Source organism: Leuciscus leuciscus (assembly GCF_965113295.1).
Source record: "Leuciscus leuciscus genome assembly, contig: HAP1_SCAFFOLD_736, whole genome shotgun sequence".
NCBI classification, from domain to species: Eukaryota; Metazoa; Chordata; class Actinopteri; order Cypriniformes; family Leuciscidae; genus Leuciscus; species Leuciscus leuciscus.
The window spans coordinates 1-23,979 of NW_028118004.1; the positions used below are offsets into that span (position 1 = coordinate 1).

Genomic DNA, 23,979 nt, shown 5'->3' on the forward strand with positions numbered 1-23,979 from the left:
TCAACCTTTCAATCACAACAGAAGAAAGTCACACTGCATCAGCATCTGTAGATCAACCTATTTCAGAGGATAAAACAAGTGTGAACCTTGCAGTCTTAACAGAGGAAAATCACACAACTGAACCTCATTGTGCTGGACAACATGGAGGTAATGGAATCGAACTGTTAGTAGTAAATGGTGAATTGCATGATGTACCTGAAAACAAGGTGAATGATCAGCTTGGAGATATCATAGCTAATGATTCTACAAGGACAAATTCAGTTTTAGAAATTCAAAAAGTTTGTCCTGAATCTGACGATGGAGTTCCTGTTGGATCAGCTGAGCCAATGCTGCTGCATACTGTGGAAAATGGTGAAAAAGGTTAGTAAATTTGTGACAATCTTCAACAAAATAGTTCAGCCAAAAATTAAAATTACCCCATGATTTACTCACTTTCAAGCCACCCTCAGTGTATATGACATTCTTCTTTTAGACGATTACAATCGGAGTTATATAAAAAAAATGTCCTGGCTTTTCCAAGCTTTATAATGGCAGTGAAAGTCCATAAGTGCATCCATCCATGATAAAAGTAATCCACACGGCTCCAGTGGGTTAATAAAGGCCTTCTGAAGTGAAACGATGCGTTCATGTAAGAAAAATATCCATATTTAAAACTTTATCGACTAAAATAACTAGCTTCCGGCAGGCAGCCGTACGCAAGTCGACTTAAGTCAAGTCCTCTTCATTTATATAGCGCTTTTAACAATGTATAGCCTATTGTTTCAAAGCGGCTTTACAGTGATAATAGGAAATTAAAGTAACAGAGATTGTTTTGGCTTTATATCAGCTCTAGAAAAAAGTTATTGTCCAGCTAAAGTTAGTTTTGATTGATTCACCTCCGTCGCAACAATCATTAGTTATTTACTTAGGGGTTAACTTACAGGGATGCAAACAGCGCGCTTTTCGGCGCCTCCTGCTTTTTTCACGTCAGTTTGGGTGACTTGGGTCTGAGAGCGTCTGATTATAATTTCACAAAGTCATCTGAAGCCATTCCATAGCTTAATGTGAGGGACAAAAGTCTAAATTAAATTACATCATTAAATTAAAGTTTACGGAAACTCGTTTTCCCTCCTCTGCGGCTGTCAATCATTCTCCATTCAGTATTCAAACAGCGCGCCGACTCTCCAATGTGCGCATTTAAAAGTTCACATTATAATGTCGGCCGGTAGTAAATGTGCTTTAGAAATAAACAGAACTTGAACTTGATAATGTGAATATATAATATTCACATTATAATGTGAACTTTTAAATGCGCACTTGTGCAGCGCTGCATACTGTGACTCCATGTTGCTTTGAGCACATCATTCTGCACCCGCGATGCGCATACGCGCTTTGTGCGCTCTGTTTTGAAGCGTTTCATATTATCATGGTTTTGCGCACTGAAAGATTATTAAAAGCCTATATTTTTTATACCTAGTCTGCATAAGCATAATTTAATTGTATATTATTTCTGTGTAGTGTAGGCTATATAAATATATACACTTCTGAATTCTTGACATTCATATATAAATATAAAATTTTGAAATGTATGATTGCCTGATTGAATTTTATAAGAGTACTAATAGTAATTTGTTTTTATTAACATGTTTAGATTTTATAAAATTACTGTGCAGATTTTCTCAAGAATTACTTTTTGCTGCTAATTTATACACTCACTAAGTTTAATAAAAATAAATAATACATTTATGTAATATTTAAAGGTGTTAACTGTAATCTTACACTGCAAAATGATAACTTACATAATTGTGATGAATTTAATCCTTTGTAAGTATCTGGATATATGCCGCGGGGCGAGGGCTTCGATAACCTCTTTTTTTTACCATACATGTGTTTGCATCCCTGAACTTAAAATGACACCGTTTTAACAGAAAACTCTTAAGTTCTCTCTGAGCAAACTTTAAAAAACGCAAACCTGTGAGAACGCTGATGGTGTGCACATGCGTATTACGAGTTCAGTCTATAGGTGTGTGCATTTGAATATATGTGCACAGGCGTGTAGTCCTTCCCTACAAACCAACCCTCAACAAACTACTTGTCTGGCCTTAAAATTTATAATACAGAATTTGTATCGCTTCCACGTAGCCACGCGAACCGGAATTATCCCGACAACGCTTTATCTGTAGAGAGGTAAAGGGAGGGGAGAGAGGCCTTCACAGGGGAGAGACTAGTTGACACTTCAGGACTGCGTTGTCGTCATGTCCAGGCGCAGGTCCTTCATCAGATCTGGATCCGGCAGACTGCGGTAAACCTCAGGATAAACAGAGACTAATATTAGCGAAGACACCATTCTTCTTATGATGTAACGAGTACATCAGGATTTATGGGAAGTGTTCCCGGTTCCGGCTGACCTAATCTTTGCAGCCTAACATTGGATTATAGAAGTCTATAATGTCTTTCTGTGTATGCTAGGTCCATAGACTGTAAAAAAAAAGATGTACGACACCCATTCGCTCTTCCATTGGTGAGAACTGAAGCCGCCAGTGTCCCGATATGGCGCTGACATCTTGGAACTTGAGTCAGCGCAGTAGCGATCTTGGGACCAGACCTGTGCAGTAGTGAGCAGGAAGTAAAGCCGCGAAATCAATGCACCGCCCTCACTCTCGCAGAATGCACTCTCTCTGAGTGAACTTTTTAAAAATTGATTGCAGTATGATAAGAGGCTTGTTAGAATAAAGTAAATACAATCTCCTCAGTCCGAAGATCCCCCAAAAAATGTCCGTTGGTGCTTCAGTGACTACTTCGCTCAGAGAACCTGTCAATCACAGCTGTCAATCATGACATTACACTACCCGTTTTTATAGCATCACATAACTAACTAAACTTATTTTTGAAACGGACACTTGAACTTACATCAGCGTGATAAAAACAACAGCAAATGAAAGAAACCACCTTTGGAAAAAAGATATTTGAAGTGTAATTTGTTTAGTTGGTCTCACGTCCCGTTGAATAACATGGGATTGAGATAGCAATAGACGTGAAGGGCTATAATGCGTTAAGAGCTCGCTCAAGTGCTGCGGAGCTAAACCATTTAGTGCTTTGTAAGTAATCAGCAATATTTTAAAATGTATACGATGTTTAATAGGGAGCCAATGCAGTGTTGACAGAACGGGGCTAATATGGTCATACTTCCTGGTTCTGGTAAGAACTCGAGCTGCTGCGTTTTGGACCAGCTGTAATTTAAGCGTGAAGGAGCATAAGAGCATTACAATAATCTAGCCTTGATGTCATGAACGCATGAACTTATTGTTCTGCATTTGTCAGAGAACATATGTAATTTACATATATTTTTAAGATGGAAAAATGTGGTTTTACAGATATAGAAACATGACTTTCAAATGATAGATTGGTTTCAAAGAGCACACCCAGGTTTCTAACCGACGACAAAGGTTTGACAGAGCAGCCATCAAGTGTTAGACAGTATTCTAGGTTATTACGTGAGGACTTTTTTTTTTTTTTTTTTTGGTCCAATAATTGTTTTTTCAGAATTTAGTAGGAAATTACTAGTCATCCAATTTTTTATATCAGCTATGCATTCCGTTAATTATGTGAATTGGTAAGTTTGGTCAGGGCGTGAAGAATCATCAGCATAACAGTGAAAACTAATTCCATGCTTCCTAATGATATCTCCCAAGGGTAGCATGTACAGACTGAACATCAACGGTCCTAGTACTGAGCCTTGTGGTACGTCATACTGAACTTGTGATCGATGAGACATCTCTTCATTTACTGCTACAAACTGATAACGGTCAGATAAGTATGATTTCAAACATGCTAATGCAATTCCACTACTGCCAACATAATTTGAGTCTATTTAAAAGAATGTTGTGGTCTATAGTATCAAATGCAACACTAATAGAGAGATACAACCACGATCGGATGATAAGAGCAAATCATTTGTGACTCTGAGAGCTGTCTCAGTACTATGGTACGGTCTAAATCCTGACTGAAAATCCTCACAGATATAATTTCTTTCTAAAAAGGAGCATAGTTGTGAGGATACTGCCTTTTCTAGTATCTTTGACAGAAAAGGTAGATTTGAGATTGGCCTGTAATTGACTAATTCTGTACGATCAAGTTGCATTTTTTTTTAACAAGCGGTTTAATCATAGCCAGCTTAAAAGTTTTTGGTACGTATCCTAATGACAAAGGTGAATTAATGATATTAAGAAGAGGATCTATGACCTCTGGAAGCATCTCTTTCAGTAGCTTAGTCGGTATAGGGTCTAACATGCATGTTGTCGATTTAGATGATTTAATGAGTTTAACGAATTCTTCCTCTTCTATAGCAATGAATGAATCGAATTTTTCCTTAGGGACACTACAATACACAATGAGTGTGCTCGTTGTACCACGGCGTTGGACTATTTTCTTTAATCTTCTTTAAGCGCAACGGAGCAACTGTCTAAAGTGCTGGAAAAGAGAGTTAAAAGTTTGTCGCAATATCGAGTTCTAAGCTATCTGGGATGCTGAGATGATGAAACTGATCAGGAAGATTATTAATAAAGCAATCTTTAGTGGCAGAAGTGATAGGTCTAACATATTTGCAACATGGCGTCGGCTTTGCAGCCTTGGCTAAATGAAGTTTACACGAGACTAGATAATGATCTGAGATGCCATCGCTCTGCTGCAGAATTTCAATGGCATCAACATTGATTCCGTGTGATAATATTAGATCCTAGCATGGGCGTCGGAAGCAAAAAAAAAGTGGGTGGGTCCTCCCCCAGAAAAATGTTACTTACACCATTTCATGTATTCTGATGCCTTTTAATTAAACAAGTAAACTAAACTCGCATCCACGTCGTGCATTACATGCACAGCTATCCGTGGATTAACCTGCTGATACCATGGTAATTTGCCAGCATTGACAACTTAAAGCTGTTATTGATGTTTGCAACGCAATATTTGACTGGAAGGGTACAACGGGCGTTTTTTTCGTCAGTTGCGGCTCGTTGAGAAATATAATGTAGCGATTCAGCGGAAATGGAGTTTAATTCATTAGGGCATTCCTCAAGTGGAACGGATTTGACTGACGACGCTCTGAAAAGCGAACAGCTATGCGCTGAATGTAAAAGTAAGCGGGTCCAATATCATTGGTCTTACAAAGTGGATGGGTCTTGTCCCACCCATATACAATGGTTCCGACGCCCATGGATCCTAGGGTATGATTACGACAATGAGTAGGTCCTGACACATGTTGTCTAACTCCAATAGAGTTAATGTCTTTAAATGCCAATCCCAATGTGTCTTTTTTGTTATCTACATGTATATTAAAATCAGCAACAATTATGACTATCTGCAACCAGTACTAAATTCTTTGATAAAGTCTGTATGGTGCCCTGGTGGCCTGTATACAGTAGCCAGCACAAATCTCAAATGTGATTTGTCATTTACACTATATATTGCTATATTAAGCACCAACACTTCAAAAGAATTATATTTGAAACTAGACTTCTTAGTAAATCTAAAAATATTATTATAAATTACAGCAACACCTCCCCCTTTGCCTTTCAGACGAGGTTCATGTTTATAACCGGAATCTTGCGGGGTGATCTCATTTAAAGTAATGTAGTCGTTTGGTTTTAGCCAGGTTTCTGTCAAACACAGCAGATTATAGTCTATATCTAGATTATAGTCTGTAATCATATCATTAACAATAAGTGCTTTTGAAGTAAGGGATCGAATATTCAGCAACCTAAGCTTTATCATTTGCTCATTTGTATTATATCTGTTTTTTATTTGTTGAACATCAATTAAATTTTAACCCTTAGATGGGTTTAGTTTTTTGTATTTCCTAATTCGGGGAACAGACACAGTCTCTATATGATGATATCTGGGTGAAAGAGGCTCTATGTGATGGGATTTATCTGACCTTGGTGACGTGAGACGGCTGGCAGACGGTTGGTTTAGCCAGTCTGTCTGCTTTCTGACCTGAGCCCCAATTCATGTTTGAGCTCTAAGACTATGTGCATATTACTAGAGAGAAGAGCAGCACCATCCCAGGAGGGATGAATTTTTTCAACAGGTCAGGTCTGCCCCAGAAACATTTCCATGTCTGAATTCTATATTATTTTGCAGACACCACTTAGACAGCCAGCCATTGAGTGGGAACAATCTACTGACTATCTCATCACTCATTATCAGGAAGGGGGCCAGAGCAAATTACAGTGCCTGACATCGTACTTGCGAGTTCACACACCTCTTTAATGTTAATTTTGGTGATCTCCCACTGGCAGAGTCGAACATCATTAGTACCAATGTGAATAATAATCTTAGAAAATGTACAGTTAGCATTTGCCAGCACTTTTAAATTTACTTTGTCAGGCGCTCTGGCTCTCCCTTCAGCCAAAAGAGTAACACTTGACAATGTTTGACGTAGGAGTAGCGTAATCTTTTATGCCTCTTGTGGTTCAAACAAACAGGGCTGGGCAACAAACTCAAGCTCCTGACATTTTCTTTTTAAAAAAATATCATTTTAGTCTTCTAATGGTGTTTTTTTTTTTGTTTTTTTTTTTCGCTTGCGCGTTCGTCATTACGTTGTGCGTCAGGTCAAGGGTTACTCTTTCGTTGTAAATCGATGACCTTCTGCCGAAAGCTAGTTATTTGAATCGATAGTTTTAAATATGGATATTTTTCTAACACAAACACATCACTTCTCTTCAGAAGACCTTTATTAACCCACTGGAGCCGCTTCGAGCACTTTTATGATGGATAGATACTTTTATGGACTTCAGAAACAGTCCATTCAGTGCTTCGGTGCATGGCTTGGAAGAGCCAGGTCATTTAGTTTTTTATATAACTCTGATTGTATTTGTCTGAATGAAGAATGTCATATACACCTAGGATGTCTTGAGGGTGCGTAAATCATGGGCTAATTTTCATTTTTGGGAGAACTATCCCTTTAAGGGCAATACATTTTTTTTTCGCTGTTTTTAGCCCCTATCCATCCACCTAATTTCTCTTGAGTACTTTAATTTAAGGCTGGAATACATTTCACTACTTTTTGCCCATATTTTCACCACACTTTACAGTCTGAAGGAGTCATTGCTAGTCTGCAGTTTTTGGGCAGTTGAATTTGGCAGATTTTGCATAAAATTGTCACTGTCAGCACAAAGTGAGTGTATGTTGCCTAGTGTTTTATAATCTATTCAGATTTTAAAAGTCGAGTTGTGTATTCCAGCCTTTAGTTGTCAATGGTTGATTATTTTTTTACTTTGCTTATTTTTCAACAGGCGTCCCGATGACACCAAGCAGAAGTTCAGATTGGGTTGCTAGTTTAGAAAATAAAATCTTACCTATGGTATTCCTCTTTTGTTTTTATTTTATTTTATTTTTTATATTCAGTAATCTTTACTGATAACTTCCCCCCCTTTTTTGTTACCTTATAGGTTTGCACTGAAGACTTGTGTGACTCTAAGTGCATCTTCAAATGAGTAAAATTTTAAACTATTTATTGTGGAAAGGTATAATCCATTATTTTTTTCCATTGGGAAAATTATTGTGCAACTAACAAGACATTGTTTGAAGTGGAAGATTAGAAGGCCTGTGAAAGATTAGAGATTGTATTTGCCATGTTTCTTGTCATTTTAAAACGCAGCATGAAGCTTGTCTGATTGCATTGTTTTGTTGATACTGTAGTTTATCCTTGATAATCTTCTTTTTTTTTCTTTTTTTCATAGTTTTTACACAAGTGTTTGTGAATTTAATGATGGTTGTACAGAAAGTACAAGTATTTTGGACCTCAATTCTGCCCTCCCTTCACCCAGTTGTGGTGTTCATTTGGGGTACATGTGTGATGGAGTTTTTTTTTTTCTCTCTCTTTTTTGTGAAATAGTTTATACATTTTTCTTAATGTGTTGGAATAATTTGTTGGAATAAAAACTGTTCATAGAGATGGTGTTGCTGTAGTTTTGAATATTTTAATGTGCACTTAAGTATGCAAAAAATTGCACAATGACACCTGAAAATTAATGCATGACACAAACGGCAGAGACAATGTGAGATTTCTTTGCTGATTTAAGTTATTTTGTATTTTAGTGAAATAATGTGCTTATTTATATAAAAATTATTGATAAAATCTAGTAATTCAGAGGAAAATAAAATAATAAAAATAACAAAATATCTCCAAAAAATGCATTACATTTTTTATTTAATATTTTGTCCAGAAAGTTCTTAAGTATATTTTTTAGGGCTTAGGGTCACAAAATAAATCGAAATGGAATAACAGATATTAGGAAGATTCAAACCTCTAACAACATTTGATCTCATTAATCTAATATAGGAACTTTACATTTTTTAACATTGACGACAGTTTTGTAAGTGGTCATAAATCAAATCCGCTGATTGTTGCTCTATGAAAACGCATAGATGTTATTCTCAATGCCGCTGCACAGGGGCTGATCGGGTGATGCTACTGACTGTATTCCATAATAATACTATGATCAAAAGGTTCCAATTTTGATAATGATTTTCCCAATATTCTTGTTGGCCTCCATGTGTTGATGAGCCATTTCAACATCTTCCATGTTGAACATGCTGTCAATCACAGGCCGCAGAGAAGGATCTGTCGACTGGAAGTGTGGCAAAACCTGCTCGGTGAAACTCCTGACCAGCTCTGCTTTATACTAGAAATAAAGACACAATCATTCATACAAAGCGTATAACCGTTAACGCTTCAAACTGAGAATTATACATCATTAAAGGAGTTAAAACAGGCCACAATTAACAGCATTATGGGTTGGAGTGACATGAGGTTTGAATAAATAATGACAGTCACAGAATAGTCTCAGACCATTTTGGGGTGAACTATTTATTCTACATCAATTTATCAATAAAAATGGTTTCTCGAAAATTCCTCTTACCTCTAAACTTCTGTTTCTGAGGAGACTGCAAAGCAGATGCCCTCTTTTCCTCAAAAGCTTGCCAAATAAGTCTCAATCTGCTGTTTTACCTCCCAATACACCATAAAGCACCCACCGTCCATCCATCGCAAGGCTACAGATGTTCTTCTCCCAAAAAGATCCACCAATGCAGTCCAGAATCACATCAGCTCCCTTACCTAAACGAAAATACACAATTCGTTTAAATGCATTCATTGCAACATTTAACAAAGATATTTTTTATACTAAAATGATTGACCTTCAGTGAATTGCAGCACTTTTTCCGAGAAATCCTCCTCTTTGTAATTGATTCCCTCAGCTGCTCCAACCTGCTCTGCAAATGTTAACTTTTCAGGGCTCCCTGTTGTTACTACTGGAATGGCACGACATAAGCGAACCAGCTGAACGGCAGCGGTGCCGACACCACTCGCTCCAGCATGAATCAACACCGGCTCATTCGCCTTCACTTTGGCTAAAAAAAGGGCAGCATATGGGAATATAGTGGGCATAAAAAGCATTCATAAGCTGACATTGTTACCTATGAAGTGCAGAAGTTGGTAGGCAGTCAGCCAGGCCTCAGGAAGAGCTGCGGCTTGATGAAGATTGAGGTTTGACGGGACAGGCATGATGAGTTCTTCTGGAACAGCTACATATTCTGCATTTCCACCTCCTCCGAGTAAAGCCATTACTTTACTTCCCAGCATCCAGTTCCCCTTGACCCCAGGACCGATCTCAGCGATCACCCCGCTGGCCTCCAGTCCCAAGATTTCACTCTCTCCAGGGGGAGGTGGGTAAAGACCCTTTTTCTGTCAATTAAAATGAGCCATCAATGGGGTTGAATTTGACCAGGACACAAACTTCGGCAGGATTTGTGGTTCACCTGCAGAAGATCAGCTCTGTTTAAAGCGGTAGCGGCGACTCTGATGAGGAGCTGCCCATCTTTGGGTTCAGGCCGAGGAACATGTTTCACACCCAGTTTCCCAGCTTCATCAACACAAACTGCCTGCATTGACTCGGAAATAAGAAGAAATACAAGCTGTTTATCATGCTTTTTTTATTGGATTTTTTATGTCTATTTTTTTACAGTATTTTATTATTTAATTTGGTTTGTTTCACTCCGTAATACTTTGGCAATATACAAAGTTTATTATATATATTTATTATGAGGGGGAGACAATTTGAACAACTTTAAAACACTCTGGAAAACACTCTTAAATTTTTACTTACTGTTTTCTCTTCGGACATTTGTAACATTTCGATCTAACGACACAAACAGGATATTAGCTTTCCTTTTGATTTAAGGCCTAAAATTAAAAACACAAACGTGAATTAAAAGTGAAGCATTATATCACACATAACACTGTAATGCAACGTAACTTGAGATACACACAATTGGAATGAGTGGCTTTTATTTACACCAGTGTCTGATTTTCTGCGCAATTTCGACGCACATATGAACTATATCAACTATTCTGTGCGTTAACGAAAACAAAATCTACAGCACTGATCAATCATATATATGCATATCACTGCAATATAGCTTGTTTCTGTAGTGAATGCACAAATTATGACATCGACTTTAATCTCTGTGTTGTCTGACTAAAAACTATAATTCAAACAGCTCACCTTTACATTCACTGTGGAAGAAAACAGCGACAAACTCAAATTTAGGCTTTTAAAAAATTTTAATAGAACTAACTTCCTAAAATTACTCATTTAAATCGCTGTTTTTGTTGTGAAAGTAGTTGATTGGACGTTGGTCTGAACTGAACATAAACTGACGTCAAATGCTATGACGATCATACAATTACTTTATATGATCGTACCTCCCATATTACTACATTCTAACGAACCACGTTCTAAAAGAACAAAACGTTCTGTAAGCTTTGAGCTTTGAGGCGGTTTGAAGGAGATTCCAAATTAATTTACGATTCTGTAGTAATGCTATTCCTTCGGTAGCAATAACCGAAGTCTATCGTATTTTAGTGTGTAAACAATACTATGGAACATTATAAGAGTACATTTATACATCTCAAAATATACATAATGTAAGGCTTAAAGAGATAGTCGACCCAAAAATGAAAATTCTGTCATTCATTACCTCAAGAATATGGGTAACCAAACAATGAATGGGCCCCATTGACTTCTATAGTATGGGAGAAAAAACAATACTGCAAGTATGTAAGTCAATGAAGTTCATCAACTGTCTGGTTAACAACATTCTTCAACATATCTTTATACAGTAAGAAAGAAAGAAATTCTTATAGTAAATGATAGAATTTTCAAACGTCTTAAATGAGTTGTGAGCTATTAAAAGTAGATAAGGCCAGAATTTGGTCTTCCAGCTTTACATTGTCATTATCAACACAATAGTGATCATGTGACCGAGCGACTTTGAAACTCAAAACTCTGAAACCTGACAGAAGGAAATACATGTTATGTTTAAGTGTCATAGCAGCAGATGCGGGCTCTTACGAGACTAGAAAACATATGCAGCAGTTTCAGGTAGAGTAAACTTGCATTTATTATGTATACACAATGTCCATACACATACATATTTTCATAAAATAACTTAGCCTTTGAGCAATCATTGTGGTCTACAAGTTTGAAGCTTCTGAGACATTTGTGTGTGTTTGTAAAATAAATTCGGCTTTGACCGAAAAAAAACAAAATGGGTGTGCGTTTGATTTACAGTATTTGTTTCAAGAAACATCTCGAAATGACAACACAGCCAAGCATTAAGAAACCCAAGTCTTTCATTTACATGGACGTAAGACTGCTGAACCACAAAGAGGACGTCTATCTTCAGAGGAAACTACACAACATCAGCACCAAACACAGACTCAACCTCAGACTGCTGGAGCAGGAACGACAGATCGTCCTGAAAGAGCACAAACGTCTGCTGCAATTAAAGTTTTGCGAACCGTACGCGACAATAAACAACACAATGAGGACCATATCAGAGGTCAGGATGGCAAACGACGCACACAAGACCCGATTCTCAAAATCTGCCCCAGCATTCAGAGCTTTGTCCTCTATTGAAACCTTTGAGGATGATAACCAACAGAGGTTTGCTAAATCAGCATCATTTTTTGTCAAGCAAGATGATTCATCTCCATCTATGATCACAGAGAGATTCAAAGCGTCGGAGAATGGTCAGCTATCTATTCTACAGCTGAAAAACCTGGCGTTGATCGACAGCATCTCCCAGAGAGAGCTGATGTATCAGGAAGAGTGTTACAGAGGGTATAAAGAAAGACTGAAACAACTGCAGAGAGAAAAACTACGACAGAAAATAAGGAGCTTTCTCAACACTATAGAACATATTTAACAACGTATGCTTGTGAATATGGTTGTCAGATGAATCTTTATTTGTCCTTAAGGAAATTTTGAACATATAGATCATTCTAAATAGTTGTTTGTTTCCTCATCTGCATGCTAATCTACCTCTGACGCATCTCTCTGTTATATGAGCTCATTGTCGGGTTTTTAACTGCACTATCACAGAACATTATTTACATTAAATGAATTGATTTCCTTAAGCTATGCTTCCCATCCTCCTCATGGTCAGGAGAGCCGTATGAGCTGGAGACTCCAGGAGCAGCGACTGGTTTTTCTTCCACTGTGGAGATTCCGAAATGGTTTTATCTACAAAAATAAAAGCAAATATACACAAAATTATTGTAATCTCAGTTACTTTTCTTTTTTCAAATCTTTAAATAAAGAAAGTGCATGCTTTGGATTAAACTATGTGTCCGCCCTTATTGCCAAATGAACGTGAGCACATACATTTACCCTAAAACAACTTCATAATCTGATAAGCACTTCATTTGATTTACATTTTTTAGTGCATGAAAAATAGCAGATAAAAATGCTTTGTAATCTCACACTTCATCCCAGCCCATGTAAGAATAATATCCATCCAATGTTTAACAGACCTTGAGTGATTTTACTAAAAATCGTTTCATATTAAAGAGGTAGTCCCTCCATTGAAAGTCCGGGTAACAGGCATTGTGAAATGAATCAAGTGGTTTAATCCAAGTCTTGTTAAGATATATGATTACTTTATATGATGGACAGATTTCATCTAAACAATGATCGACACACATACACAGAGCACATCATATATGGTAAAGACGCGTGTGATGCATGAGAACCGATGAGGTTTGTTTGTTCTAGCACGTGATGCACATGTATCATGAGTTTCCATGTACCATTTGTTATGTGCTATATGCATGAGTGTTTATATGAGAATAAAGCATTAGCAAATCTGTTCATCATATGAATCGATTGTGTCTCTTCACAAGCCTTGGATTAAACCGCTTGACTCATTTTACAATGCTTTATGATCTTCTAAATTTTGGTTACCTGAACCTTCAATGGAGGGACAGAAACCTCTCAGGTTTCCTTAAAAATTAAATTGTGTTTACAAGATTAACCAAAGACTTACAGGTTTGGAATGACCTGAAGGTGAGTATATGATGACAGAATTTAAATTTTTTGGGGGGTGAACTGTCCCTTTAAATAATTCATATTAATATGTTCTGTTAAATTTGTATCTATTTTATCCAAAGTGACTTATATCACATATCACACAAGCAACACTTTTTTTTTGTCAGTTCATGCATTCCTTGTTGCTAGTGTCATGGTATAGTGTTACAGTGTATATGTGCTACAGGAATGTTCTCTTCCAAGCGAGAAATCGTAAGCGCGGGTCAAGCTTAGCCCGGGTCAATTCAATTGCGATGTGCCGTACCTTCACTCTCAATGCTGACACGTGTTGGGAGACATTGTGTGAGATCTCCATACTCCAGTGTGCACAGAACAGCTTTGGGAGTCTCTCCTTGTTCTGTACACATGAGCACGAGAATATTGCACAGCTGATTGCTCTCCATCACCTCCACCGAACCAACGAGTTCCTGTGGCAAAGACAGGAGAGAATGCAAGGATGCATTAAATTTATCAAAAAGATTTACAAAAGATTTCCAATTCAAATAAATGCTGTTCTTTTGAACTTTCGATTAATCAAAAAAATCTATTCACTGAAAAACTGTATCACCATTTCTACAAAAATATTCAGCATTAAAGTCACCAAAACTGACAATTCTTGTTTTTTATGAAATCTTTATTTTTTTAATAAATGATTTATCCGCGTTAAATTCATATGCCCTCATAATCTTTCATCAAAATAACTTCCCCTCCCTCTTGCAGTGATATCTCTTCTCTGACTCAAAGGCGGGACAACCTTTCACTCAAATGAGATCCACCAATAGCAAACCACAACCATCCAATCAATTCCCGATGGACAAAGTCAAGTCCTGCCCAACATTTTTATTGTTTGAGAAGCTGTTTCACTCGGATATACTTCACATTAGGGAAGCAGCAAATCATCATTTTAGACTGGTAATTTCAGCTTTGCGTCACAGGAATAAATTACATTCTAAAATATATGTTAAAATAGAAAACATTATTGTTTTTAATGTTGATTAAATACATGTAGCCTTGGTGAGCATAAGAGAGCATGTCCTTTATTCCTGTGAATGATATATATATATATATATATATATATATATATATATATATATATATATATACAGTTTATACATAAATATATATAAAAAAGAAAAATCTCTATATAAATGGATATTGGATATATAATGGATATATATTATATATATAAATGGATATATTTATATGGATATATAAAATACCTTGACGAGGGAAACCTGCTGTCTGCGACCAGCTAAAGCATTGAGGTTCTGGCTGAGGGTTTGCAGGAAGGATTTCAGGTCTTTCTGCAGGTTCTGTTTGGCAAAACTCTCGAGTGGTAATGACGGTGGGATGTTATGGCGGGAGATCTGCACGGTGCGCGTCAGATCCAGCTCCATGTTATATGTGTCCAAATACACACCCTCAAAAGCTGTGTGAAAAGACACACACACACTTTTCCCTTCCTTACACTCCACCAAATCATAGCCACCTAATAATAAATAAAAACAACAGAACATACGATCAGGCCTAAACAGAAGCATGATCGATCTAGGACTGATCAATATCACCATTAAAATGAGATGTGAATATAATTACCAATTAAGTGATGAGCACGCTGAAGATCTTTTAACTGCATTTTCCAAGCAGTTAATAAAGACTGCTGCATTTCTATGAGGCCGCCAGCATCATCATCATCTTGTAAAGGAAGATCTTTGCTGATTTTATCTTTAAGGATCTGCCATACACAATGACAATAAGTTTACAGTAAGGCCCATTTACACCAAGAATAACTAAAGATAACTATATTAGCATTCACACCGTCGCACAGTAACCTTGTGTTTGCTATAAGCACGTGCTGCAGTTGCCATCTGCCGCTTTAAAAGTTTGAGTGGTTTCTGATTGGTTATGAATGTTGTTAATGTTCATGAGCTGGAAAAAAATCGTTCTAAAAAGTAAATCCAATGACAACGTTTATCTGTGTTGTTTGATACATTACAGTTGTGTGTTGTGAACGTCACTATTATCATAGAATTAGAACCATTATTAACATTTTAGAGGTCAATCATGACAACTCTCTGAATAGTTTTAGCATGTTATTGAATATGGCAGTGTTAATGTATTTGGTCTTGGCGGACTAGATCTGCTATGATGCTGTTGTTGTTGTTGTTGATTATTGCTGCTGCTTCAGAGCAAGTATGGACTTGCTCTACAGACACACTGCTGCATATATAGACATACTGTACAAAAATCACATTGCAGATCTAGGCAGGTGGAGCTGGGGAGGTGGAGGGTTTCAGAAGAATTCTGATGGCGCACTGCAGGACTAGCTTACAGCAAACAATGGACCAGACCATTTAAATGTTCTCATTTAACCTCATCTCATCGCCATGCAGTAATGATGTGATTGCTTGCAGATTGCATGTAAAGGACGTTTCAGCCTGCACCCTCAAGAGTTTCATGACTGAATTAGATATTTATGCTACTCAGTAACATAAATAAATTTATGCTACTCATTTTCTACCAAATATCAAAGAGAAAGTCACATATTAGAGTCTCTTTACTATTTCAAAGCAGTCTCACTTTGATGGCGTCTGTCTGACGTTTGAGTTGATCTCTTTTGGCACGGAGGGTCAGAGCTTTGACCTTGAGCATCTCTAACCTCTCAGACTGATGCTGGTCCTGCTGTATCATACCTCTCTCTAAAGCCATCAGGTGATTCAGAACACCTGATATATAACATGACACATAAACACAGGGTGCATTAAAAACAATTACAGAGTAAGTGAAAATATGCTTACACCACCAGACAAAGGTTAGGACATAGCTACTCATTTTTAGTAGGAATATTTTCCACATTGTAGAATAATTGTCATCAAAATAATTATAATAATGATAAACATTTTGTGAAAACATTCAAATTTTCCTCACCTTAGAAGTTATATCATATTTTAATATGAGAAAATTAAATGAGATTAATCATCTTTTATGGATTATGGAAAATGATGTAGAAGACTTTGATGTCCAAATGAAGAATATATATATATATATATATATATATATATATATATATATATATTAACCCTTTATGAATTTGATTAAACTGACTGAACAGAATCTGTAAATCAAAACAAGTGACATTTTGATTGTAGTGTATTGTTACTTATTGATGCATTTACTTTTTTTGTCAATGTTTTTACAATAAGTGAGTTGAGTTGTGTCTGCCATATTAATTCCAGGCACGTAAGCATACACTTAAAAATCAAAACGTTTTTGTGACATCTAGAAAATAATAGAAAAGAAGAATACATTTAGTCATGCGTGTCCATAAGGAAGACTATATCATATGTAGCGTTACTGTAAGTAGCCTAACACATACAACTACAAGCTGTTTTCAAAACGTCTTGATATATGACACATTTAGATGTTAACAAACTGCCTAAGTTTACCGTGCTCCATTGGTTCCATTTGACTGTCCATTACTATGATCTTGACGCGCGAATATTTTACTTTTACTTATTTTGTTTCTTTGTAAATCGAATGTTTGGAATTATGGCGCGCTGTTGTGTCATGTGGTGTCACGTGTCACCTCGGAAGCTAAAACACAAACCGCGCTCTAGAGCATCATCACGGCGCGCTGTTTACGCAGCCACGTAATCTGGGTTCATTACTACGCTCTATTTTTCCCCACGTGGATGCATTTTGTACTGTAATGTGCATATTATTATTTCATATCAATTTTAAAATCGAAAAAGAAAAAACAGCTGCATATGTGTGTGGTGGGAAACACGTTAACTATCACTGAGTATATTTAGAGATCGTAAATTGTAAGGTGCACAGGTGTTTGACTGTGATAAAGTGGCTCAGTCAGTCTGTAACCTTCAGGCGTGATGGCAACTGTAATACTAGGAGGAGTGTATTAGTGCAACACTGTCTGCCCCCCGGATGACACATGAAGTGTATGAAGCTCCATCTGATCTGATTGACTACTTTAGGTAAGAACACCTGCATGTGGAGCAAACATGTAACGCACTAGTTGTGCTTGTGTTGATGAGGAACACAGCATGCGTCCAACAACTAACCAACGATAACAAGGAAGTGAAATTACATTTCACTAACTAATGGTAGGGATAACTGGGTAGATCATTCAGTAAATGATAACATATTTACACTTTTACATGAATTATGGTCCTAGGGAGTGCATTTGGGGTAAAGTTGAAATTGCAATCTAGTGGCGTCTTGTCTCAGTGCAGACTAGTACAACTGCCAGGAACTGTTAACCCTGCAGTGCCTGGTAGAGAAGTGTTCACCATCCTTTATTAACCCCTTAGACTCCTAAAAAAACATGCTAATACCATCGCACTGTGATGTATAATATGCTACTTTAAAATTACCGTACTCCTGTACCTCTTTAGAGTATTACTGTTGGGTTCTGGAAGTAAAAATTATATTTTCTCTGTATAGAATTTGATATATATATATATACATACATGCATGCATGCATGCATACATAGGACTACATATATGCAAATGTAGTTTAAATCTTTCTTGACAGTCTCACTTTGAGATCTGAGGTTGTTAAATGATGTTATACACCTGCATTTAAGCCATTAATCTGTGCAATTTTAACATAAAGAAAAAGATAATAATTGCGATCCACCAATCAGACAAAGTACTGTAGACATAGTATTTAAAATAAATATTATTTATGCTAATTCAGGTCACAATTCACAGTACTTGATGGGATGACGTAGATTGTTTGCTCCCGAAGTCATTATTTTATTATTTTATTAGGCCTATGTGACATATTTCCAAGGGAAGAGGATATTCAATGTGTTAAAATGGAGGCTGGGATGTGATTTTATTTTAAATGTCAACATACTAGCATAACATGAAATCCTAACCTGATTGAGTAAGTACTGAATGTTCTATCAGTGTGTGTCTGTGTCTGTGTGTGTGTGTGTGTGACATGTTTCAGGTCGTCATCAGATTTGCAGGCCGATGGCTTTGACCTTTGTCCTGATCACGCAACAGAGACTTTAATATCACGCTTCATGCCTGAAGTCTCAGTATGGATCCATCGGCACCCAAGTACTTCACTATTATTGATTATGTGATATTTGTGTTGCTGTTGGTGGCCTCCATGTCCATCGGGCTGTACTACGCCTTCACCGGAGGCCGCCAGAGCACCACGAGAGAGTTTCTGTTCGCAGACAGGAGTATGAAGTGCCTGCCGCTCTCTCTGTCTCTCATGGCCACCTTCCAGTCGGCTGTGGCCGTCATTGGCACGCCGGCTGAAGTCTACACCAATGGCACGCAGTATTGGTTCATAGGCTGCTCTTATATTCTGGGTCTCCTGATACCAGCACACATTTTCATTCCTGTGTTCTACAGACTGCATCTCACCAGTGTTTATCAGGTACACATATTATTACAGATATTATTTAGAGACCACCCTAGTAACCCCATAACAACACTCTAGGCGAGTTTTGCACCACTAACCTGTTCTTTTGTCATTGATGCCTTTATTAAACATGCTCACGTCTCATTCGCCTGCAGTATTTGGAGCTGCGCTTCTGTAAAGCCGTCCGTATATGTGGCACTGTTACATTTATTTTTCAGATGGTAAGCTCTAGCATCTCTGTTGTGAAATAAAGTTTCCATTTTTGCATATTTAATGCATTCAGTGGCTCAGAGTTACTGTGTGGGTTTTGCAGGTCATTTATGTGGGTGTTGGCATCTATACACCGGCTCTTGCACTGAATGCAGGTAATGTTGCAACAAATTTCCAATAAATATTAACATTATATTAATAAATAAATGTCTCTGCTTTGACATATGTCTGTCTCTAGTTACTGGTTTTCATTTATGGGGAGCCGTACTGGCAACTGGGTTAGTCTGCACTCTATATACAGCACTGGTAAGATCTTTTTATTTTTTATTTAAGGTCAACACGATATGAATTTACTTTACAGATTACATACAATTCATCACTGCATGAAAAAATGTCTGTCTTTGTAAACTTTCATCAGCTAGCGCTACATCTAAACATTTATGCGTCAATCCATTTGAATTTGTAATGATTTTAGCATGTTTGTCCTCCTGGTAGGGTGGGCTGAAGGCCGTGGTGTGGACCGATGTTTTTCAGACAGTAGTCATGTTTACTGGTCAGCTGGCCGTCATCATTGTGGGCGTTCAGCAGGCTGGTGGTCTGTCTGAGACCTGGGTTAAAGTCAGAGACGGTGGACGCATCTCTGGCTTCGAGTAAGTTCACTTGAACTGGTTTGGTGTGGCTGGCATTGCACATTTAACCACAAGGTTGCTCCAGTTGCTCCAGATTCCACTGAATCAGGGGATGCCAGGGCCCCCTAAATATGATGATGGCCCTCCTTTTAATATTTAGTTTGTGTTAAGTTGGCAGTTAACCTTTTTATTATTATTATTAAAGGGATAGTTCACCATTCTGTCATCATTTACATCCACATCCATTTCATTCTGTATCCCAAGACTGGTTGCTCACTGAATCTAAGCAGGGCTGGTCAGTCCCTGGGTGGGAGATGTCCTGGGAAAACCAGTTTGCTGCTGGAAGAGGTGTTAGTGAGGCCAGTAGGGGGTGCTCACCCTGTGGTCTGTGTGGGTCCTAACGCGCCAGTATAGTGACGGGGACAATATACTGTAACAAGCACCACAATTCGGATGAGACGTTAAACCGAAGACCTGACTCTCTGTGGTCATTAGAAATCCCATGGCACTTCTCGTAAGGGTGGGTGTAGGGGCAACCCTGGGAGTAGGGGTGTAAGGAGGGGGGTAACACGGGAGTAGGGGTGTAACCCTGGTGTCCTGGCCAAATTCCCTCCATTTGGCCCTTATCAATCATGGCCTCCTCATCAACCCCATCCACTGAATTGGCTCGATCACTATAGCTGGTGTGTGGTGAGCGCATTGGCACCTTTATACTGTGGCTGCCGTCACATCATCCGGGATGCTGCAAACAACTGGTGGTTGAGGAGAGAACCCTGACATGATTGTAAAGGGCTTTGAGTGTACATTAGTACATATGAAAGTGCTATATAAATGCTTCATTCATTCACTCACCCTCAAGTTGTTCCAAACCTGTATGAATGTCTTTCTTCTGCTGAACACAAAGGAAGAAATTTTAAAGAATGTTGGGAACCAACCAGTTGATGGACCCCACTGACTTCCATAGTTTTTTTTTTCCATACTGTGGAAGTCAGTGGGGTCCATCAACTGTTAGATAAATTGAAATGTATATATGTGACCCTGGACCACAATTTTTTTTTAAATTGAGATGTATACATCACAAGAAAGCTGAATAAATAAGCTTTCCATTGATGTAGGGTTTGTTAGGACAATTTTTGACCTAGATTCAACTATTTGGAAATCTGAGGGTGCAAAAAAATCGAAACATTGAGAAAATAACCTTTAAAGTTGTCAATTTATGTTCGCGATTGTGTTGCATTCACTCACAAAAATAAATGTTTTATATATTTATGGTAGGAAATGTACAAATATCTTCATGGAACATGATCTTTACTTAATATCCTAATGAGATTTGGCATAAAAGAAAAATCGATAAATTTGACCCATAAATGTCTGGCTATTGCCACAAATATACCCGTGCGACTTGTGACTGGTTTTTTGATTCAGGGTCACATATATTATATCACTTTTCACAATATTGTTCCAAAGCAGATAAACTATTTTCTACTGTTAAAACTAGGACTGTTAAATATAATAAATGTTTAAATAAATATTAGTGCTGTCAAATCGATTAATCGCATCTAACATATACATTTGTTTATATATATGTGTGTGTGTGTGTGTGATATATACACACTATATACACACACACATATATTATATGAACAAACTTTTATCTTAGATGTGATTAATCGCAATCAATCTATTTTACAGCACTACTAAAAATAAGAAGTTAATAAATAAAATAATTGTAATGTTAATCTCATAATTTCTATCTGGCTGAAACTTGAAATTGGTCAATGTGTTAAATTATTACATTAATTTAATATCTTAGTGTAATGTGTTAACTTTTACCTTCCCTAACAAATATATTTTCTGCTTCTATTTTTCTTGAGGTTAAAACCCTCTGTACTAAATGACTTCTCGCTTTAATACCAAGTTTTGACCTTGAGACGTTTCTAAATTTAGACATCTTCTGACTGCCTCAGCACATAAGTAGTGAAACGTACTGAAAGGAACAAACCTCAAATCCTAAGTATTAAATCTAGACATGTAACTCATCCTGTACTGTTTGTGCTGCAGACATGAATGATATTGTGTTGATATTCAGTCATTTCTCCAGTTGACTGACTCTGTCTGTTCAGCCTGAATCCTGACCCAACGGTGAGACACACGTTCTGGACGTTAGGTGTTGGAGGAGTGTTCCTGATGCTGTCTCTCTATGGAGTGAACCAGGCTCAGGTCCAGAGGTACCTCAGTTCTCGCACGGAGAAAGAAGCCGTCATGTAAGCGCTCCTTTTACCAGACCCCAAAGACTCTCAGATGAACTTTAGAGTTGTTCTTCTTACTTATGTGTCGTAATTCTCGTGCAGGTCCTGCTATATGGTGTTTCCGTGTCTTCAGGTGGCCTTAATGCTCAGTTGTCTCATGGGGCTGGTCATGTACGCTTGCTACGGTAACAACAGCCCTTTAGAACAGCAGTACATCACATCCAAAGACCAGGTTAGCAGCACCAAACTAGTACCACAATGATCTTATAGTTGAACAACAGACTGCATATATAGCTCCTGAATGGAATAGTGCATTTCTATGATGTTCTTTGACTTTATAGATGGTGCTCTACTTTGTCATGGACATGTTACAAAACTTCCCTGGACTTCCTGGATTGTTTGTGGCATGTTTGTTCAGTGCATCTCTCAGGTAACATTATTAACCCGCAATCATATTTCACAAATCATATTTAAGTAAAAGAAAAATGACTATTATAGTAAGAATCTAATGGAAATGGTCAATGAGAATGATTTTGAATGATCAAAATGTCACCCAAAAATAATGAAATGCAAAATGATCTGCTAAATGCATAAATGTAAATATTCAAATGTCATTTATTGCTGTGATCAAAGCTGAGTTTTTTTTTAGCATCATTACTCCAGTCTTCAGTGTCACATGATCCTTCAGAAATCATTCTAATATGCTGATTTGAGAGTCAAGAAACATTCATTATTATTAATGTTGAAAAGAGTTGAGCTGCTTCATATGTTTGTAGAAAATTGATTCTGAAAATTATTCTTTGATGAATAGAAAGTTCAAAAGTAAATTTATTTGAAATGGATATAAATGTCTTTATTGTCTTTATTAATTTCTTTCAAATAAAATCGTACTCCAATCGTACTCAAACTTTTAAAAGGTAGTGCATATTCATGCAAATCTGCTTTGTTTACTTTTGTCTCTATAATAAACGTACATTCTGCAGAGATACAGCTAAAGACAATAGTCGGTGCACAAGCATGCTTAAAAACTTTGTTTGTAAAATAAAACGGAAATGTTCTCATTCACAGTACAATATCCTCAGCGTTGAACTCACTGGCCACAGTGACCATAATGGATCTGATCAAACCCCATTGCTCAATGACGGAGGCCAGAGCCACTCTGCTCTCCAAGATGCTGGGTGAGACATTATCTTGAATGTTTAGCTCTCTATTTGAAATGATTTCTGTCTTCCCACTGATGCACAATGATAGAATATGTTTCATCTGATTTCCCCTTTTGCTCAAAGTGATCAAATGAAGCTTTCAGTGAGCATGTTTATAATGGATGATTATATTCCTCATCCAGCCGTATCATATGGGATTATATGTCTGGCTATGGCTTATGTCGTCCATTTGATGAACAGTTCAGTTCTTCAGGTAAGCATACATGCTTTTATAAGCGCTGATTAATTATTGCTGTAATCAGCTTATTTTAAGAAATCAAAAATGTATCCTGTCTGTGTAAATTAAAAAAAACATTAATTCTTAGTAAAGCTACAAAAGTTGATTCAGTCAAGAGCAGTGAGAGATTTTCTCTCTGTTGTTGTTTGATTAACATTAATGACAGACGTCAGCAGGTTTATTAGGCTGCTGTCACTTTAAGACCAAATGCATGGATCCAATATACTGTTACACATGTAAAAAGACGGACATTTTGACACATAAGTTTGTGTATTTAATCATTGAAGCCCAATTTGGTGGCAAAAAAAACTATTCATTACTCGCAATGCTCTATGATCAGCGGCTTAACAATCTCACAGCGAGCGCATATAGCGAAATTAGTTCTCTTTCGCTGCTTACTGCACTTCAACTGTTTAAAATCACTTGTTTTTAAACCACAATGCTTAAAAACGCACGCAACGTCTTTTTATCTCACAATTCTGACTTTTTTCAGAATTGCGAGTTTATAAATGTTCATCTTGTTAGAATGATTGCTTTGTACACTGTAATGGGTTAATAAAAAGGTGAGATTTTAAAATGGTTTCTTCTTAGTCTCTAGCCTCTAGCTCATAAATGCCAGAGGAGAACTGGCCCCCGACTGAGCC

At 37.3% G+C, this 23,979-nt stretch overlaps 3 protein-coding genes and 1 long non-coding RNA gene across 6 annotated transcripts; 2 read left to right on the forward strand and 2 right to left on the reverse strand.

Moving 5' to 3' along the window:
- Positions 1-37: 37 nt before the first annotated feature.
- On the forward strand, positions 38-7,825 carry LOC309491934. The gene is made up of 3 exons (XR_014203373.1): positions 38-360; positions 7,269-7,336; positions 7,425-7,825. It is a non-coding gene; the product is annotated as an uncharacterized lncRNA (long non-coding RNA).
- Positions 7,826-8,027: 202 nt separating this feature from the next.
- LOC309491933 (quinone oxidoreductase PIG3-like) lies at positions 8,028-10,681 on the reverse strand. The gene is made up of 7 exons (XM_082190960.1): positions 10,542-10,681; positions 10,143-10,219; positions 9,796-9,927; positions 9,454-9,721; positions 9,175-9,387; positions 8,898-9,094; positions 8,028-8,660 (listed from the first exon to the last, which is right to left on the reverse strand). Exons 2-6 carry the CDS (start codon positions 10,167-10,169, stop codon positions 8,970-8,972), a joined length of 765 nt encoding a protein of 254 aa, XP_082047086.1. The 5' UTR covers positions 10,170-10,219; positions 10,542-10,681; the 3' UTR covers positions 8,028-8,660; positions 8,898-8,969.
- Positions 10,682-11,421: 740 nt separating this feature from the next.
- Positions 11,422-16,985, reverse strand: LOC309491936 (centromere protein O-like). Of its 2 annotated transcripts, XM_082190964.1 has the most exons (6): positions 16,853-16,985; positions 15,987-16,132; positions 15,003-15,141; positions 14,627-14,895; positions 13,672-13,834; positions 11,422-12,563 (listed from the first exon to the last, which is right to left on the reverse strand). In XM_082190964.1, exons 1-6 carry the CDS (start codon positions 16,881-16,883, stop codon positions 12,454-12,456), a joined length of 858 nt encoding a protein of 285 aa, XP_082047090.1. In that variant the 5' UTR covers positions 16,884-16,985; the 3' UTR covers positions 11,422-12,453. The 2 variants fall into 2 exon arrangements, with proteins under 2 accessions (XP_082047090.1, XP_082047089.1); XM_082190963.1 differs by lacking the exon at positions 16,853-16,985 and having other exon boundaries at positions 15,987-16,434.
- A 50-nt stretch (positions 16,986-17,035) lies between these two features.
- Positions 17,036-23,921, forward strand: LOC309491935 (sodium-dependent multivitamin transporter-like). Of its 2 annotated transcripts, none has more exons than XM_082190961.1 (11): positions 17,036-17,398; positions 18,382-18,822; positions 18,963-19,028; positions 19,121-19,172; positions 19,256-19,323; positions 19,513-19,667; positions 21,770-21,910; positions 21,998-22,127; positions 22,237-22,325; positions 22,964-23,073; positions 23,241-23,921. In XM_082190961.1, the coding sequence occupies exons 2-11, from the start codon at positions 18,475-18,477 to the stop codon at positions 23,342-23,344; spliced, it is 1,263 nt and encodes a 420-aa protein (XP_082047087.1). In that variant the 5' UTR covers positions 17,036-17,398; positions 18,382-18,474; the 3' UTR covers positions 23,345-23,921. The 2 variants fall into 2 exon arrangements, with proteins under 2 accessions (XP_082047087.1, XP_082047088.1); XM_082190962.1 differs by having other exon boundaries at positions 17,037-17,398; positions 23,182-23,921.
- The last annotated feature ends 58 nt before the right edge of the window (positions 23,922-23,979 follow it).

Excerpts from the sequence above, each read along its gene's own strand:
- LOC309491936 (XM_082190963.1), bottom strand. The coding sequence starts at position 16,319 with ATGTTTTCACAAAATGTTTATCATTATTATAATTATTTTGATGACAAT. Across the intron at positions 13,835-14,626 it reads AGCAGGTTTCCCTCGTCAAG|GAACTCGTTGGTTCGGTGGA; the intron begins GTATTTTATATA and ends TCTTTGCCACAG. Across the intron at positions 12,564-13,671 it reads TGTCAGCATTGAGAGTGAAG|ATAAAACCATTTCGGAATCT; the intron begins GTACGGCACATC and ends TTATTTTTGTAG.
- LOC309491933 (XM_082190960.1), bottom strand. The coding sequence starts at position 10,169 with ATGTTACAAATGTCCGAAGAGAAAACA. Across the intron at positions 9,928-10,142 it reads AAATGTCCGAAGAGAAAACA|TCAATGCAGGCAGTTTGTGT; the intron begins GTAAGTAAAAAT and ends CTTATTTCCGAG. Across the intron at positions 9,722-9,795 it reads ACAGAGCTGATCTTCTGCAG|AAAAAGGGTCTTTACCCACC; the intron begins GTGAACCACAAA and ends TTTAATTGACAG.
- LOC309491935 (XM_082190961.1), top strand. The coding sequence starts at position 18,475 with ATGGATCCATCGGCACCCAAGTACTTCACTATTATTGATTATGTGATA. Across the intron at positions 18,823-18,962 it reads ATCTCACCAGTGTTTATCAG|TATTTGGAGCTGCGCTTCTG; the intron begins GTACACATATTA and ends ATTCGCCTGCAG. Across the intron at positions 21,911-21,997 it reads ACGGAGAAAGAAGCCGTCAT|GTCCTGCTATATGGTGTTTC; the intron begins GTAAGCGCTCCT and ends ATTCTCGTGCAG.